The 17,977-nt window shown below is 38.3% G+C and overlaps 1 protein-coding gene across 1 annotated transcript; it reads left to right on the top strand.

The window, feature by feature from the left end:
* Nucleotides 1-1,943: 1,943 nt before the first annotated feature.
* On the top strand, nucleotides 1,944-17,773 carry LOC5516988 (organic cation transporter protein). The gene is made up of 11 exons (XM_048725049.1): nucleotides 1,944-2,134; nucleotides 11,232-11,527; nucleotides 12,967-13,113; nucleotides 13,288-13,568; nucleotides 14,016-14,252; nucleotides 14,729-14,863; nucleotides 16,170-16,249; nucleotides 16,329-16,437; nucleotides 16,722-16,794; nucleotides 16,996-17,318; nucleotides 17,359-17,773. Exons 2-10 carry the CDS (start codon nucleotides 11,249-11,251, stop codon nucleotides 17,230-17,232), a joined length of 1,578 nt encoding a protein of 525 aa, XP_048581006.1. The 5' UTR covers nucleotides 1,944-2,134; nucleotides 11,232-11,248; the 3' UTR covers nucleotides 17,233-17,318; nucleotides 17,359-17,773.
* Nucleotides 17,774-17,977: the final 204 nt, after the last annotated feature.

The raw sequence follows: 17,977 nt of genomic DNA, 5'->3' as shown, positions 1-17,977 counted from the left end.
ATCATTTAATGTCGCCCGCCAAATGGAGGAAAACATTGCAGGAAGATGAATGTTATTAATGTTACAAGCATATAAGCGCCATAGGGCGGGGTTATTTTTAACAACTGACCGATAAAAAAAAGGGATCATTTAATGTCGCCCGCCAAATGGAGGAAAACATTGCAGGAAGATGAATGTTATTAATGTTACAAGCATATAAGCGCCATGGGGCGGGGTTATTTTTAACAACTGACCGATAAAAAAAGGGGGACAAAGGACATCCTTATGACTTGTTAAGCGGGAGACGGGAGAATCGCGGAAATTAGGCAATAAGCATTAGGGGGGGGGGGGGGTAGAGGAGAGAAGGTGAAGAACATATCCAATCCAGGCATCCTTTCACTGGTCTTTGATCGTGTTTCATGTGACTCGGAAACAAATGTGATGTCACAGGAAACCATCGCCACACTTCCTCTGTATAACGGGTAATTCCTAGATGCGTACCCTCCTGCGACGAGCTTTCTGTGTAGCTCGTGTCGCCCAACAACATAAACGAGCGACACAGAGAGCACTGCACAAGGGAGTAGGTGCTGAGAAAAATGATGTACCTGAACCCCGTGTTGTATTCCATTCAGACACTCCATATCCGATACAAGCCGGTAACTTAAGGAAAGAGCATCAAGAGATGGAATTATCAAATGCAATTGGACATTTTCAAAATCAGCTGTTAAAGTTTAGTAATGCTAGCGTCAACTTGTCTTTAACATTCCCTTGTATCATATTTCGAGGTGATACATCAACACCGCCATAGGAAATTAGCGTTTTTTAATTTTGTACATTTTGTGTGAAAACCCAATTCTTTTGCAAGGATGCACGTGGTTAATACCACCGGTTTAGTTAATCAAAAAATTGGGTTCGATTTTTCGCGATTGAAAGTTTCGAGTTGGCATCTAATTAACAGTAGGTCCATTATCAAAACACCCAGAAGTTTTGGTATTTTCCTTACATTTTTTTTTTCAATGATGCAAGTGTTACCACCGATTCTAGAAAGACCATTATCTAAAGCTTTTTAAAAACATAAGAATAAATTTGATTATCGGGAAATTGGGTTCGGGTTTTTAGGACAGAAAGTTTCGAGTTGGCCTTTCGTAAACAGAGCAGGCTCCATGGCGATAATCAAAACACACCAGAATTAAACCATTGGATTCTTTAAATGTCGATGGAGAAGAGCCTGAAGGGATATCTTAGGACTCTAGACGCTGAAGCCCTAGTCGGCCTTTGCTGCGTGACCTCCGATCATCTCGCACATTTTCGTACACCCTTTTTTATATAAGAACCTTTTTATATGAACATCCAGCCTGAGATTTCACCATAAGAACATATCAGAGTATTGCTTTTTTAGTCCTGATGTGTTCTAAAATGCGCCAGGGCCGTAGCAGGGGGTGGATTACCTTGGGACGTCCCCCCCCAATATTGTCAAAATAAAGTATAAGGAACTGATACCCAATATGATAACCCAATATGTTTCTGTATTATTCCCTCTCATATATTTTGAGCCCTGCTAGAGCACTGAATGTAGAATCAAATTGTGCTCATAACAACGTTATAAATTTTTGCTATTGAGCATTTGTGTAATCCTCTTCCTAATACTTCATTGGGTATTATATTTTTATATACACAAAAATTCAAGAACATCGTTAATAACATAATGCTCGAAAAATAAGGAAGGCCCAGCCTCAAATGAAAATAAGACGTTCTTATAAAAGAAGAGTGTATTGTATCCCACGAATTGGTCACGTGTTTCGAGTTTTGTCTACAATCGGTGATCGCAGGATATAGCTCTCGAACAAAACGATGTTTTTTTTAAATAATTCTAGGTATCCTTCCATCAAAAACCTAGAATACAATATCAGTCGAATTGTACTTTGGCGTATTTGTCGCGATGGCTTCATGATCGTGACTAATCTCCGGCGAAATTTGATACTTTTAAGCGCAAGCGCAGTGGTAAAAAATCGTACGAGTGTACCGGGGCACTAGGGAAAGCTAAATCATCATAACATAAGGCAATAAGTTTGATAATCACCACCAAGCAAGAACGCTCAGGTGAATTAAGTAAATCGTGGGACCACCGAACCAGAGGCACCGGTAGCAGCAAAAGGTAAAGGAAAAGTATTTCTCAATTATTTTATTTTTTGTATTTATTCAGTCGCCAGCGCAAAAAGTGCACTCGAACAACCGTTAAATAATGAACCTAGATATAGCTTGATCGTGGTTTTGATTCAATTAATAAGAACTTTCCAATCAGCCCAAAAACATTTTGAAGGATGGATAAAACGACGTTTGAATTTAGACCTAATAATAATAATAATTTCGTTGCGTATCATCTAATACAACAACTAATACATAATACTCAACATAATACATAATACTCATAAATAAAGATGAGCGGGAAGTTAACAGGAAAATCACCGTCCTTGCATCTGATATGCCAAATTGCTAGAGCTCAGATACACGGAAGTTGCTCCAGGCAGTCGCCGTACGACTCCTATATGAACACGGAGCGCAAGGCTGTTGTTTTTTTTTTAGAAAAACCCGAGAACCAGGAGCTCACGTCGAAACCGGGTCGAGTCCGGGACTCGGTGGATGAGAGGCAGTGCTACAATATGCCTATAATATACCTATACAACATACTTGGAGACTAATATACCTATATTATATACTTGAAGACTAATATGCCTATACTACATACTTGGAGACTAATATACCTATACTATATACTTGGAGACTAATATACCTATACTACATACTTGGAGACTAATATACCTATACTAAATACTTGGAGACTAATATGCCTATACTACATACTTGGAGACTAATATACCTATACTATATACTTGGAGACTAATATACCTATACTACATACTTGGAGACTAATATACCTATACTATATACTTGGAGACTAATATACCTATACTATATACTTGAAGACTAATATGCCTATACAACATACTTGGAGACTAATATACCTATACTACATACTTGGAGACTAATATACCTATACTATATACTTGAAGACTAATATGCCTATACTATATACTTGGAGATTAATATACCTATACTATATACTTGAAGACTAATATGCCTATACAACATACTTGGAGACTAATATACCTATACTACATACTTGGAGACTAATATACCTATACTATATACTTGGAGATTAATATACCTATACTACATACTTGGAGATTAATATACCTATACTACATACTTGGAGACTAATATACCTATACTACATACTTGGAGACTAATATACCTATACAACATACTTGGAGACTAATATACCTATACTACATACTTGGAGATTAATATACCTATACTACATACTTGGAGACTAATATACCTATACTACATACTTGGAGATTAATATACCTATACTACATACTTGGAGACTAATATACCTATACTACATACTTGGAGACTAATATACCTATACAACATACTTGGAGACTAATATACCTATACTACATACTTGGAGACTAATATACCTATACAACATACTTGGAGACTAATATACCTATACAACATACTTGGAGACTAATATACCTATACTACATACTTGGAGACTAATATACCTATACAACATACTTGGAGACTAATATGCCTATACTACATACTTGGAGACTAATATACCTATACTACATACTTGGAGACTAATATACCTATACTATATACTTGGAGACTAATATACCTATACTACATACTTGGAGACTAATATACCTATACTACATACTTGAAGACTAATATACCTATACTATATACTTGAAGACTAATATACCTATACAACATACTTGGAGACTAATATACCTATACTATATACTTGAAGACTAATATACCTATACAACATACTTGGAGACTAATATGCCTATACTACATACTTGGAGACTAATATACCTATACTACATACTTGGAGACTAATATACCTATACTATATACTTGGAGACTAATATACCTATACTACATACTTGGAGACTAATATACCTATACTACATACTTGGAGACTAATATACCTATACAACATACTTGGAGACTAATATACCTATACTACATACTTGGAGACTAATATACCTATACTACATACTTGGAGACTAATATACCTATACTACATACTTGGAGACTAATATACCTATACTACATACTTGGAGACTAATATACCTATACTACATACTTGGAGACTAATATACCTATACTACATACTTGGAGACTAATATACCTATACTACATACTTGGAGACTAATATACCTATACTATATACTTGGAGATTAATATACCTATACTACATACTTGGAGACTAATATACCTATACTACATACTTGGAGACTAATATACCTATACAACATACTTGGAGACTAATATACCTATACTACATACTTGGAGATTAATATACCTATACTACATACTTGGAGACTAATATACCTATACTACATACTTGGAGATTAATATACCTATACTACATACTTGGAGACTAATATACCTATACTACATACTTGGAGACTAATATACCTATACAACATACTTGGAGACTAATATACCTATACTACATACTTGGAGACTAATATACCTATACAACATACTTGGAGACTAATATACCTATACAACATACTTGGAGACTAATATACCTATACTACATACTTGGAGACTAATATACCTATACAACATACTTGGAGACTAATATGCCTATACTACATACTTGGAGACTAATATACCTATACTACATACTTGGAGACTAATATACCTATACTATATACTTGGAGACTAATATACCTATACTACATACTTGGAGACTAATATACCTATACTACATACTTGGAGACTAATATACCTATACTACATACTTGGAGACTAATATACCTATACTACATACTTGGAGACTAATATACCTATACTACATACTTGGAGACTAATATACCTATACTACATACTTGGAGACTAATATACCTATACTACATACTTGGAGACTAATATACCTATACTACATACTTGGAGACTAATATACCTATACAACATACTTAGAGACTAATATGCCTATACAACATACTTGGAGACTAATATACCTATACTACATACTTGGAGACTAATATACCTATACTACATACTTGGAGACTAATATACCTATACTACATACTTGAAGACTAATATACCTATACTATATACTTGAAGACTAATATGCCTATACAACATACTTGGAGACTAATATACCTATACTACATACTTGGAGACTAATATACCTATACTACATACTTGGAGACTAATATACCTATACTACATACTTGGAGACTAATATACCTATACTACATACTTGGAGACTAATATACCTATACTACATACTTGGAGACTAATATACCTATACTACATACTTGGAGACTAATATACCTATACTATATACTTGGAGATTAATATACCTATACTACATACTTGGAGACTAATATACCTATACTACATACTTGGAGACTAATATACCTATACAACATACTTGGAGACTAATATACCTATACTACATACTTGGAGACTAATATGCCTATACTACATACTTGGAGACTAATATACCTATACTACATACTTGGAGACTAATATACCTATACTACATACTTGGAGACTAATATACCTATACAACATACTTGGAGACTAATATACCTATACTACATACTTGGAGACTAATATACCTATACTACATACTTGGAGACTAATATACCTATACAACATACTTGGAGACTAATATACCTATACTACATACTTGGAGACTAATATGCCTATACAACATACTTGGAGACTAATATACCTATACTACATACTTGGAGACTAATATACCTATACTACATACTTGGAGACTAATATGCCTATACAACATACTTGGAGACTAATATACCTATACTACATACTTGGAGACTAATATGCCTATACAACATACTTGGAGACTAATATACCTATACTACATACTTGGAGACTAATATACCTATACTACATACTTGGAGACTAATATACCTATACTAAATACTTGGAGACTAATATACCTATACTACATACTTGGAGACTAATATACCTATACTAAATACTTGGAGACTAATATACCTATACTACATACTTGGAGACTAATATACCTATACTATATACTTGAAGACTAATATGCCTATACAACATACTTGGAGACTAATATACCTATACAACATACTTGGAGACTAATATACCTATACTACATACTTGGAGATTAATATACCTATACTACATACTTGGAGACTAATATACCTATACTACATACTTGGAGACTAATATACCTATACTACATACTTGGAGACTAATATACCTATACTAAATACTTGGAGACTAATATACCTATACTACATACTTGGAGACTAATATACCTATACTATATACTTGAAGACTAATATGCCTATACAACATACTTGGAGACTAATATACCTATACTATATACTTGAAGACTAATATGCCTATACAACATACTTGGAGACTAATATACCTATACAACATACTTAGAGACTAATATGCCTATACAACATACTTGGAGACTAATATACCTATACTACATACTTGGAGACTAATATACCTATACTACATACTTGGAGACTAATATACCTATACTACATACTTGGAGACTAATATACCTATACTATATACTTGGAGACTAATATACCTATACTATATACTTGGAGACTAATATGCCTATACAACATACTTGGAGACTAATATACCTATACTACATACTTGGAGATTAATATACCTATACTACATACTTGGAGACTAGTATACCTATACTACATACTTGGAGACTAATATACCTATACTATATACTTGAAGACTAATATGCCTATACAACATACTTGGAGACTAATATACCTATACAACATACTTGGAGACTAATATACCTATACTATATACTTGGAGGTTAATATACCTATACTACATACTTGGAGACTAATATACCTATACTACATACTTGGAGACTAATATACCTATACTACATACTTGGAGACTAATATACCTATACAACATACTTGGAGACTAATATACCTATACTAAATACTTGGAGACTAATATACCTATACTACATACTTGAAGACTAATATACCTATACTATATACTTGGAGGTTAATATACCTATACTACATACTTGGAGACTAATATACCTATACTACATACTTGAAGACTAATATACCTATACTACATACTTGGAGACTAATATACCTATACAACATACTTGGAGACTAATATACCTATACAACATACTTGGAGACTAATATACCTATACAACATACTTGGAGACTAATATACCTATACTATATACTTGGAGGTTAATATACCTATACTACATACTTGGAGACTAATATACCTATACTACATACTTGAAGACTAATATACCTATACTACATACTTGGAGACTAATATACCTATACTACATACTTGGAGACTAATATACCTATACTACATACTTGGAGACTAATATACCTATACTATATACTTGGAGGTTAATATACCTATACTACATACTTGGAGACTAATATACCTATACTACATACTTGAAGACTAATATACCTATACTACATACTTGGAGACTAATATACCTATACAACATACTTGGAGACTAATATACCTATACTAAATACTTGGAGACTAATATACCTATACAACATACTTGGAGACTAATATACCTATACTACATACTTGGAGACTAATATGCCTATACTACATACTTGGAGACTAATATACCTATACTATATACTTGGAGACTAATATACCTATACTACATACTTGGAGACTAATATACCTATACTACATACTTGGAGGTTAATATACCTATACTACATACTTGGAGACTAATATACCTATACTACATACTTGGAGACTAATATACCTATACTACATACTTGGAGACTAATATACCTATACTACATACTTGGAGACTAATATACCTATACTACATACTTGGAGACTAATATACCTATACTACATACTTGGAGACTAATATACCTATACTACATACTTGAAGACTAATATACCTATACTACATACTTGGAGACTAATATACCTATACTACATACTTGGAGACTAATATACCTATACTACATACTTGGAGACTAATATACCTATACTACATACTTGGAGACTAATATACCTATACTACATACTTGGAGACTAATATACCTATACAACATACTTGGAGACTAATATACCTATACAACATACTTGGAGACTAATATACCTATACAACATACTTGGAGACTAATATACCTATACTACATACTTGGAGACTAATATACCTATACTAAATACTTGGAGACTAATATACCTATACTAAATACTTGGAGACTAATATACCTATACTACATACTTGGAGACTAATATACCTATACTACATACTTGGAGACGCCGAGAATATTTCGCGTCAGTTTATTGATTTTACGGAATATCCCTTTTTATATAAGAACATCTAATTCTGAGCCTGGGCCGAGTCGTTCATATTTTTGAAGCATGTAAAGGCTGAAGATGTTCTTAAGGACGTTCTTAAATTTCAGTGTATATAAAAATACCCAATAAAATTTTAGAAGGCAATTACACCAATGATCAATAACAATAATATTTAACTGTTAAATGAACACAACTTGATTATGTATTTTAGAACGCATCACACTTAGCATAAAAGTATTTTTACATTTATCTGATTTAGTATCTACACTTAGCATATTCTTAGAGTTTGGTGAAATTTCAGGCTGGATGTTCTACATAAAAATGGATCCTATATAAAAAAAGTTGTATATGTGATTTTTGTCAACCCGGTTTAACTTTTACCCGCAGGGCAAAACTCTCAAAGTTCCTGACAGACATGAACGTAATTTTCAATATTCTTGAAACTCACGCTTCGGATTTAAATCACCTGGGATTTCATTGGTTAGCTAGTTGAAAAGCATCCAATCAATCTATCTAGCCATACAGCCCCTTCCTTTCTCTTGACCCTTACCACCGCCTTGGTGTGAACACGGCCTTTCCACAGCGCGCACTATAAAAGGGATGTGCCTTAGGCAAGCTGTCTTTCATCATTGACTTCTCTCCGTAGAGAGAAGCCAGAAAGCTATAATGGAGTTCAAAATTGGCCGAAAACATCATTCAAGTAAACACATTCTTTTATTAGCATTTTCTTAAAACAAACAAAAAACAACGGAGGATTAGATAAGTTTTCAAGTGATGAATTTTGCGAATTTGTTGTTTGTCCGCGCGCGAACTTGAATGACGCCATTGCGCACGCTTTTTTGAAAACGCGCTGTGTTTAATTTCTCTATGACAATTTATGTTCTTGTTTTTGTGGAGAATTTACTCCAATCACTTTCTCGAATATGCCTGATAGTTCTTTAAAATTCTTTTGTACTTAAAAAGTTGTCATAGTTTTTTGTACGGCTTTACTTTTTGCTTGCTTTCTTCTGGCAGTTTTAGAGGTTCGCACTCAGTGAAGTCTAGCTGTGAATGACGACGACTTGCGCGAGAGCTTTTATAGCGCACGTTCGTGGAAAACCAAACTACTGGCCGTGAAAAAAAATGACCAGAAAGACAAGCAAACATGTTCAATATTACACAGCCTAAAACGCTCATTTTTCGCACGTCACGTTATGTCTTTTATAACAGCTATACTTTTTGGTTCTCTAACCACATGTAACAAGCGGCTATGATTCTCTCTGACCACTTGTGAAACAACGACTATGACCCGCTGGCTGGGGGAGGTACCGGTTTTTACTTGTTCGCTGTTACAAAGTCTTTACAAGATCTGGTGTCTACAAGTATTTTCACATGTGTGTTTTTTCAAGTCCTTTGTGTCTTAAGTGAGTGTTAGTGGGAGAGAGTCTTGCAGGTGTCTCTTCAAGTTCTTAAGAGTCTAAAGGGTGTTGAGGCTTCGGTACGCACCCATATTTATATGCTACTAAGACGGCATGTCCTTTAGGATAACTGACACTGACATCCCAAAGGGCTTTTAGCACTGTTTGGATAAGGGTTTAACCAATGGGTGTACGAGGGACGACCTTTCTACGTGGGTGTGCCAGTCGGTTACCCTTGGGCTACCGTGACTTACGTAATGTTTACAATGTTGCTACTGACTACGGATGTCACACACTAACTTGTTACACTGCTAGTGCGCATGGCAAGCTACACACGTGACTATTATGATTGACAGCATTCCAATCATTTTTGCACTCAAAATGTACTAAAATCTATTTCTACCGACTGCTAGGTCTAAAGCCTACTTAGGGTAAACCTTGTGTGAACTCAGACTTAACTTTCCTTCCTTCGTTGAGAAGTGCGAAACGAGAACTGGTGGCCAAACCCCGATTGTCAAATACCTTTGAAAAGGGACGCGACACGCCTATAGGTTCCCCGAGCAAAAGGTCAATCTACTAAAAATATAAACTGCTTGTCTAAGCAATTTCTATGCGAGCGTTTTATATTTCCATGTCAAACGCGATAAGCAAACTAAACAAAATGCTTTTAGTCGTTCCGTGGACTTCAATATGCTGACAGCCGATCAGTATATAATTTCTAGATGCTAAAGATCACTTTACTACATGTGTGACTAATTCCTGCGTGACACTTTAATTATAATGGTAAGGACACAAAATGACGATGTTCACGTTTCATTTTCATGGAAGCACGTTTCATTTTCGTGGAAGCACGTTTCATTTTCGTGGAAGCAAGGGAGCCTAATGTGTTAGCGCGTCGGCCTCTCACCGCTGTGGCCCAGGTTCGAATACTGGCTGAAACTGGGTTATTTTTTCCTGGTTCCTGCCTTTATTCGAATTTGTGTCACAAGCGAGTTGATGTTATCCTTCTCGGATAAGGACACTAAACCGGAGGTCCCGTCTCTTCAAAGAACCACTGGGGACGCAATAAACCCTCTGGCAGTGACCACCCCCAGTGACAGTGCTTACAATGCTTACTAACAATACACTCAAGGGGTACTTGAATTTGAGCCATGCTCTGTCGTGCCTTTCGCACCAGTATCACTGGTGGAAAGTAAAAAAATATCTATTCGTATGCTGATGAAATAAAGAAACTGTGACTCGGATTTTGATAAAGCGTCTTCCCCTTAGTGTCAGTCTTCTTCTTCCATGTCAGTCAATACCAAGACAGACATCCCACATGGCCTAATCGCGAGATTACTGGTTTACTTTTCTCAGTTTTTTTTTTCTATTCTCCAGCACAACAACAGATAATTATGCCGTCAAAAGACAAAGAGAAAAATCTGGTTTCTTTTCACGAGTTCCGCGAGGTGTTCGCTCACGTGAACACATTCGGACGTTACCAGAAGGCGCTATTCCTTGGCTGTAACGGCATTATTCTTGCGTTCGCACTGCAGTATGGAAGCCTTCTGTTCAGCTTTGGCACGCCGCGTTTCCACTGCGCCGACAACAACTCCACGTGTGAACCCAACAAATGCTGCAATAACTGCACAACTTACGCGTTTGACGGACCGTTCATTAGTATTGTTAATGAGGTAAGAATCAATCAACTCTATTAAACGGACGGGCAGAGGCAATGACGTATAACCTCTATGTAACGGACAGGCAGAGGCAATGACGTATAACCTCTATTAAACGGACAGGCAGAGGCAATGACGTATAACCTCTATTAAACGGACAGGCAGAGGCAATTACGTATAACCTCTATTAAACGGACAGGCAGAGGCAATGACGTATCACCTCTTTTAAACGGACAGGCAGAGGCAATGACGTATAACCTCTTTTAAACGGACAGGCAGAGGCAATGACGTATAACCTCTATTAAACGGACAGGCAGAGGCAATGACGTATAACCTCTATTAAACGGACAGGCAGAGGCAATGACGTATAACCTCTATTAAACGGACAGGCAGAGGCAATGACGTATAACCTCTTTTAAACGGACAGGCAGAGGCAATGACGTATAACCTCTATTAAACGGACAGGCAGAGGCAATGACGTATAACCTCTATGTAACGGACAGGCAGAGGCAATGACGTATAACCTCTATTAAACGGACAGGCAGAGGCAATGACGTATAACCTCTATGTAACGGACAGGCAGAGGCAATGACGTATAACCTCTATTAAACGGACAGGCAGAGGCAATGACGTATAACCTCTATGTAACGGACAGGCAGAGGCAATGACGTATAACCTCTATTAAACGGACAGGCAGAGGCAATGACGTATAACCTCTATTAAACGGACAGGCAGAGGCAATGACGTATAACCTCTATTAAACGGACAGGCAGAGGCAATGACGTATAACCTCTATTAAACGGACAGGCAGAGGCAATGACGTATAACCTCTATGTAACCGACAGGTAGAGGCAATGACGTATAACCTCTATGTAACCGACAGGTAGAGGCAATGACGTATAACCTCTATTAAACGGACAGGCAGAGGCAATGACGTATAACCTCTATGTAACGGACAGGCAGAGGCAATGACGTATAACCTCTATGTAACGGACAGGCAGAGGCAATGACGTATAACCTCTTTTAAACGGACAGGCAGAGGCAATGACGTATAACCTCTTTTAAACGGACAGGCAGAGGCAATGACGTATAACCTCTATTAAACGGACAGGCAGAGGCAATGACGTATCACCTCTATGTAACGGACAGGCAGAGGCAATGACGTATAACCTCTATGTAACCGACAGGTAGAGGCAATGACGTATAACCTCTATGTAACCGACAGGTAGAGGCAATGACGTATAACCTCTATTAAACGGACAGGCAGAGGCAATGACGTATAACCTCTACTAAACGAACAGCCAAACGCAATGACGTATAACCTCTATGACGTATAATGTGTTGTAAGGCGAAACTGTATCTCTATAATTGCTCTAGCATTGTATGAATCTTATCAGCATCTGATTTGCAACAACCTTGGTATGTCAAAACTACTAATGTATTTTCACTTACAGTGGTCGTTATTGTGCGACCGTCGTTATATCGCCGCAATTGTCCAGTCCATGTTTTTCGCCGGACAGTTGGTCGGATCTTCTTGTTGTGGAATGGTTTCCGACGCGTTTGGGAGAAAGCGCACCATGTTGCTTAGCTCTGGGTTGTTTGTGAGTAGCGAGTTGATATGCCAAGGCCATCTTCTTGTTATACTGGTTAATTGTGAACAAATATGCCCAGTGCACCTACAATAAAATCTCCCATGAATAACACAGTGTTTTTTTTCTTTTCGGGCAAGAATTTGTTTTCGATGTAAACCAACAACTTTCACGTCCTTTCCATAGGCTTCCTTCTCCTTGGGAGCCTCCTTTGCGAATGGCTACATCCTTCTTGGTTTCCTAGAATTCATGGTCGGCTTCTTCCTGGTCTCCGCGCTGCTTTCGGAGTTTACGTATGTGATCGAGCTTTCAGCGACCAAGAGGCGAACTATGATTGGTTCCGTCGTTGAGATATTCTGGCCGGTCTGTCTTCTTCTTCATACATTGATCGCGTTTCTCGTCCATGAGTGGAGAAACCTTTTGCTGGCTGTCAGCATTCCTGGTTTTGTATTCGTCTGTTTCTGGAGGTATGGTACAATTGCATCATCGGGAAATATATCAACAAATGCTACGTTGCAAGACTTTATGAAACAGAGTGGTTTATGTATATCATACCAATTAAACCGTTACCCAGGCCCGTAGCTGGAATTTTGGGCGAAGGGGGTTCGTTTATCCATACGCGCACCATTTTTTCTTAGGTAGCTCGTCCTAGCTAGAACTGGTGCTTGATGTTTCTTCATTAGATCAGACCTCCCAGTAGAGTGGGAGGGGGAGAGTGGGCGGGTTCTTACGGACCCCCCTCCCCCTGGCTACGGGCCTGTTGCTCTGGTTCTACCATGCCTATGCAGACCATCCAGTGCATTCTTCAGATTCTGCAGTATTTCTTGTAATACGATAGTCATTGTATTATCTCAAAGATCCTGTATAGGGGGGATGGCATAGAAATTTGATCCTGCTACTTCTCCGGCTTTCAGGTATATCCCAGAATCCCCTCGATGGTTGGTCACGCGCGGTCGCTTAGACGAGGCCCAGGCCGTCCTCAACCGCTTCGGCAGCAGCAAACCCATCGACCAGCAAGCTCTACGCGGATTGATTGAAAGCATCCGGGAAAGTCAGATCGAGACCGAGCGTAAAGCTAAGCGGTACACCGTGATAGACCTGTACCGTACGCCAAAGATGCGCAAATGGGTTCTGGTTATGGGTTTCAACTGGTATGGATTTATTGATAAGGCTTGACTACTTTGCTGTGCTGTGCTTTGGTTATATGACCTGATGACAACGTCACAGTGTATGTAGTAACAGTATTCAGAAATTGTGTGACAATGTGACGAAATTTTGCTATAGTACGGTGATTGTTTGACAGTGACTCTGTGACAGTATCAGTGTGACGGTGTGACGAAATTTTTCTAAAGTGATTGTTTGACATTGTCACGGAGGGGTTGTGATAAGTGATTGTTGACAGTATCACGGTGACTCTGTGACAGTATCACAGGAAATGTGCGTCGACTATGCAGTTATGTTACAGTGATTGTATGCTATCACAATGATTGTGTGACAGTGCAGAGATATTATAACACTATATCAAGGTGACAAGTGCCACCGGGAGATTTCAAGGGGCACCTTGTTTTCTTGTAATAGGGTTATTTTAGAAAAATGTAAACAGCGTCATCGTATGATTGCGTTACAGGTTCACAGTCCAATTCAGCGACATGGGTTTCATGCTGTTCCTGTCTGTCTTGCCAGGGAGCGTGTACGTCAATCAAGCCATCCCATATGCAACTCAAGTAGTGCTTATTCCCATTGTCTGGGTACTCATGCAGAAGTAAGCACAATGCCCTCACAAAACTACTACCCTATTAGTGCTTATTCCCATTGTCTGGGTACTCATGCAGAAGTAAGCACAATGCCCACACAGAACTACTACCTTTTAGGGACGGCCCATTCGATATTTGACGGGGGGAGGGCGTGGCTTTTTCTTTTTGGCTCGATATTTCTTTCCTGGAAAGTTTTGCTGCTCGATTTTTTCATGATATGGAGAATGTTTCTGTCTCTTTGCTTGCTCGATTGTTCCCCGAATGATGTGGAGGAATGTTTCTGTTTCTTTGCTTGCTCGATTTTTCCCCGAATGATGTGGAGAATGTTTCTGTCTCTTTGCTTGCTCGATTTTTCCCCGAATGATGTGAGAACGTTTCTGTCTCTTTGCTTGATCGATTTTCCCCCGAATGATGTGGAGAATGTTTCTGTCTCTTTGCTTGCTCGATTTTCCCCCGAATGATGTGGAGAATGTTTCTGTCTCTTTGCTTGCTCGATTTTTCCCCGAATGATGTGGAGAATGTTTCTGTCACTTTGCTTGCTCGATTTTTTCCCGAATGAGGTGTAGAATGTTTCTGTCTCTTTGCTTGCTCGATTTTTCCCCGAATGATGTGGAGAATGTTTCTGTCACTTTGCTTGCTCGATTTTTTCCCGAATGATGTGGAAAATGTTTCTGTCTCTTTGCTTGCTCGATTTTTACCCGAATGATGTGGAGAACGTTTCTGTCTCTTTGCTTGCTCGATTTTCCCCCGAATGATGTGGAGAACGTTTCTGTCTCTTTGCTTGCTCGATTTTCCCCCAAATGATGTGGAGAATGTTTCTGTCTCTTTGCTTGCTCGATTTTCCCCCGATGTGGAGAATGTTTCTGTCTTTTTGCTTGCTCGATTTTTCCCCGAATGATGTGGAGAATGTTTCTGTCTCTTTGCTTGCTCGATTTTTCTCCGAATGATGTGGAGAATGTTTCTGTCTCTATCCTTTTTCGATTTTCCCCTGAATGATGTGGAGAATGTTTCTGTCTTTTTGCTTGCTCGATTTTTTTTCTAGGGCCTGAGCCTTACTCGATTTGTTTGGTGGGCCACTCCCCCCGTCGAATATCAAATGGCCCGTCCCTTATAAGATCATTTTAAGCTCGCTCACAAGCAATTCGTCCACGGCCGCGCGTGACCTAATGATCATTCACACGTGTGACCCAACGATCACACACGCGTGACACAACGATTACACGCGCGTGACGCGTGACCCAACAATCATTCACACGGTCACAATGGCGGCGTAATTTCAAGCCAACTTTCCATTAAAATCGTTTTTTTTTTCAGATTCGGACGTCGTCCTATCCATGTGACAGTCCTGCTAGTCCCCGGAGTCATGTTTCTTGTGCTAATGGCCATTCCTGAAGGTTAAATAGTCGAGATATTTCGTACTCTAAAAAATTTAAAAGACTTTGCTTTAAAACGATTTGCTGATTTTCTTTACAGGCTACCCGATGCTAAGTGCAGGACTTGCATTGACAAGTAAGAGCATCCTTAATATTGCCTGGCTCACTATCTATCTGATCGGGTCTGAGGTCTTCCCAACCACTATCAGGTACGTGTTGAAAAACGAAATGGATGTTTCTTTCCATGCTTCAAACAGCCCCTCCCAGCGGAAAATCCATGGTGGGTTGATGGGTTTAATAAAATCCATGGTGGGTTGATGGGTTTAATAAAATCCATGGTGGGTTCATGGGTTTAATAAAAGTCATGGTGGGTTCATGGGTTTAATATAATCCATGGTGTTAATGGGCTTAAAGAAATCTCTGGTGGGTTTATGGGTTTAATAAAATCCATGGTGGGTTCATGGGTTTAATAAAACCTTTTTTTTCTTTCTAGGTCCACTGCGCTAGGGATGTGTTCAACGTTTCAACGGTGCGGAGCTTTAGTTGCTGGCTACGTGTCAATGCTTGTGAGTAAAAACCCTCTTAGTATTTGTACAATATTTTATAAGACAGATATTATCGAGCTTCAGCATTTTAGACAATCCATTTTCTACTTTGAACGTATGCAAACGAGTGATAGAGTAAACCGACAGATCATATCTATGTTTGAATGTATGCAAACGAGTAATAGAGTATACCAAAAGATCATATCTATCTATGTTTTTCAGAGTCAGCTACCTGGCCTCAGCATCTACTTACCGGTTACCATATATGGCTTGTTCGCCATCGCAGCTGGTGTCCTATTCGCCATCTTCATTCCCGAGACCCTTCACGCCACTCTCGCGCAGACTATCGAAGAAGCGGAAACGCGCCAAGACAGCTACGCACTGATATGCTGCGCGAAACCTGCGTCTGCTGATGTAATAACATCGCCAGTAGAAACGGAGGCTAATTCTTCAGTCTGATAAGCTATTGCTAGAATGCGCTTAGGTATCCGCCGGGCTTGAAGACTTGGACCGGGTTACTAGATTTCAAGTTAACTCTAACCCAGGGAGGAATGCCTTTTTTATTCAATCAAAAGTCAAGATAGCGGTATTTATTCCTGGATTAGCGCTATAACCTGCTTTCTAGGACCCAGGCCTTCCAGGCTGAGAGTGTTATCTGTATCATCGTTTGATTTCAAACCTATTTCCTCACAAGCTTGCCATGCCCACAGATAGCATAATCAAGTTCAGTTTGTTACTCATAGGCGGAAAGAATGGGGATTCCTTGTCATTTTTTAAAGAAAAATATCTGCATCGATCCTCGTTGATTCGATAGCGCGAAGGTCGCGCCGACATTTTACTATTGGAGTATTGGACTATTACCCCCAAAGAGCAAAAGAGCATTTAGGCTAATTGTAAAATGTCAAAGCTGTCCCAAAATGATCATAATCGTGTGTATAATGATGGAACAAGTAAAAAAATTATACTGGGAGTTGACAATAAAGGTATACACCTATCTTAAGTTTGACAATAAGAACATGGAAAATGAAACAAAGTTTGACTAAAAAGGTTGTTTTTGTGTGCTAAAAATGCGTGCATTCACTACATGAGCCTCACTGAATGCCATCAACAGATACAAGGCTTGTATTCTCTAACCAGTAGTGTGAGGCATTTGCCGTTTTCCATTTTCTTGTAGTCAAAATTAATTGAATAGGTATAAAAGCAA

This window comes from Nematostella vectensis, chromosome 3 (assembly GCF_932526225.1).
Source record: "Nematostella vectensis chromosome 3, jaNemVect1.1, whole genome shotgun sequence".
Taxonomy (NCBI): Eukaryota; Metazoa; Cnidaria; class Anthozoa; order Actiniaria; family Edwardsiidae; genus Nematostella; species Nematostella vectensis.
Note: the sequence above shows the minus strand (reverse complement) of the source record. Positions and strands in the feature narration are given on the sequence as shown.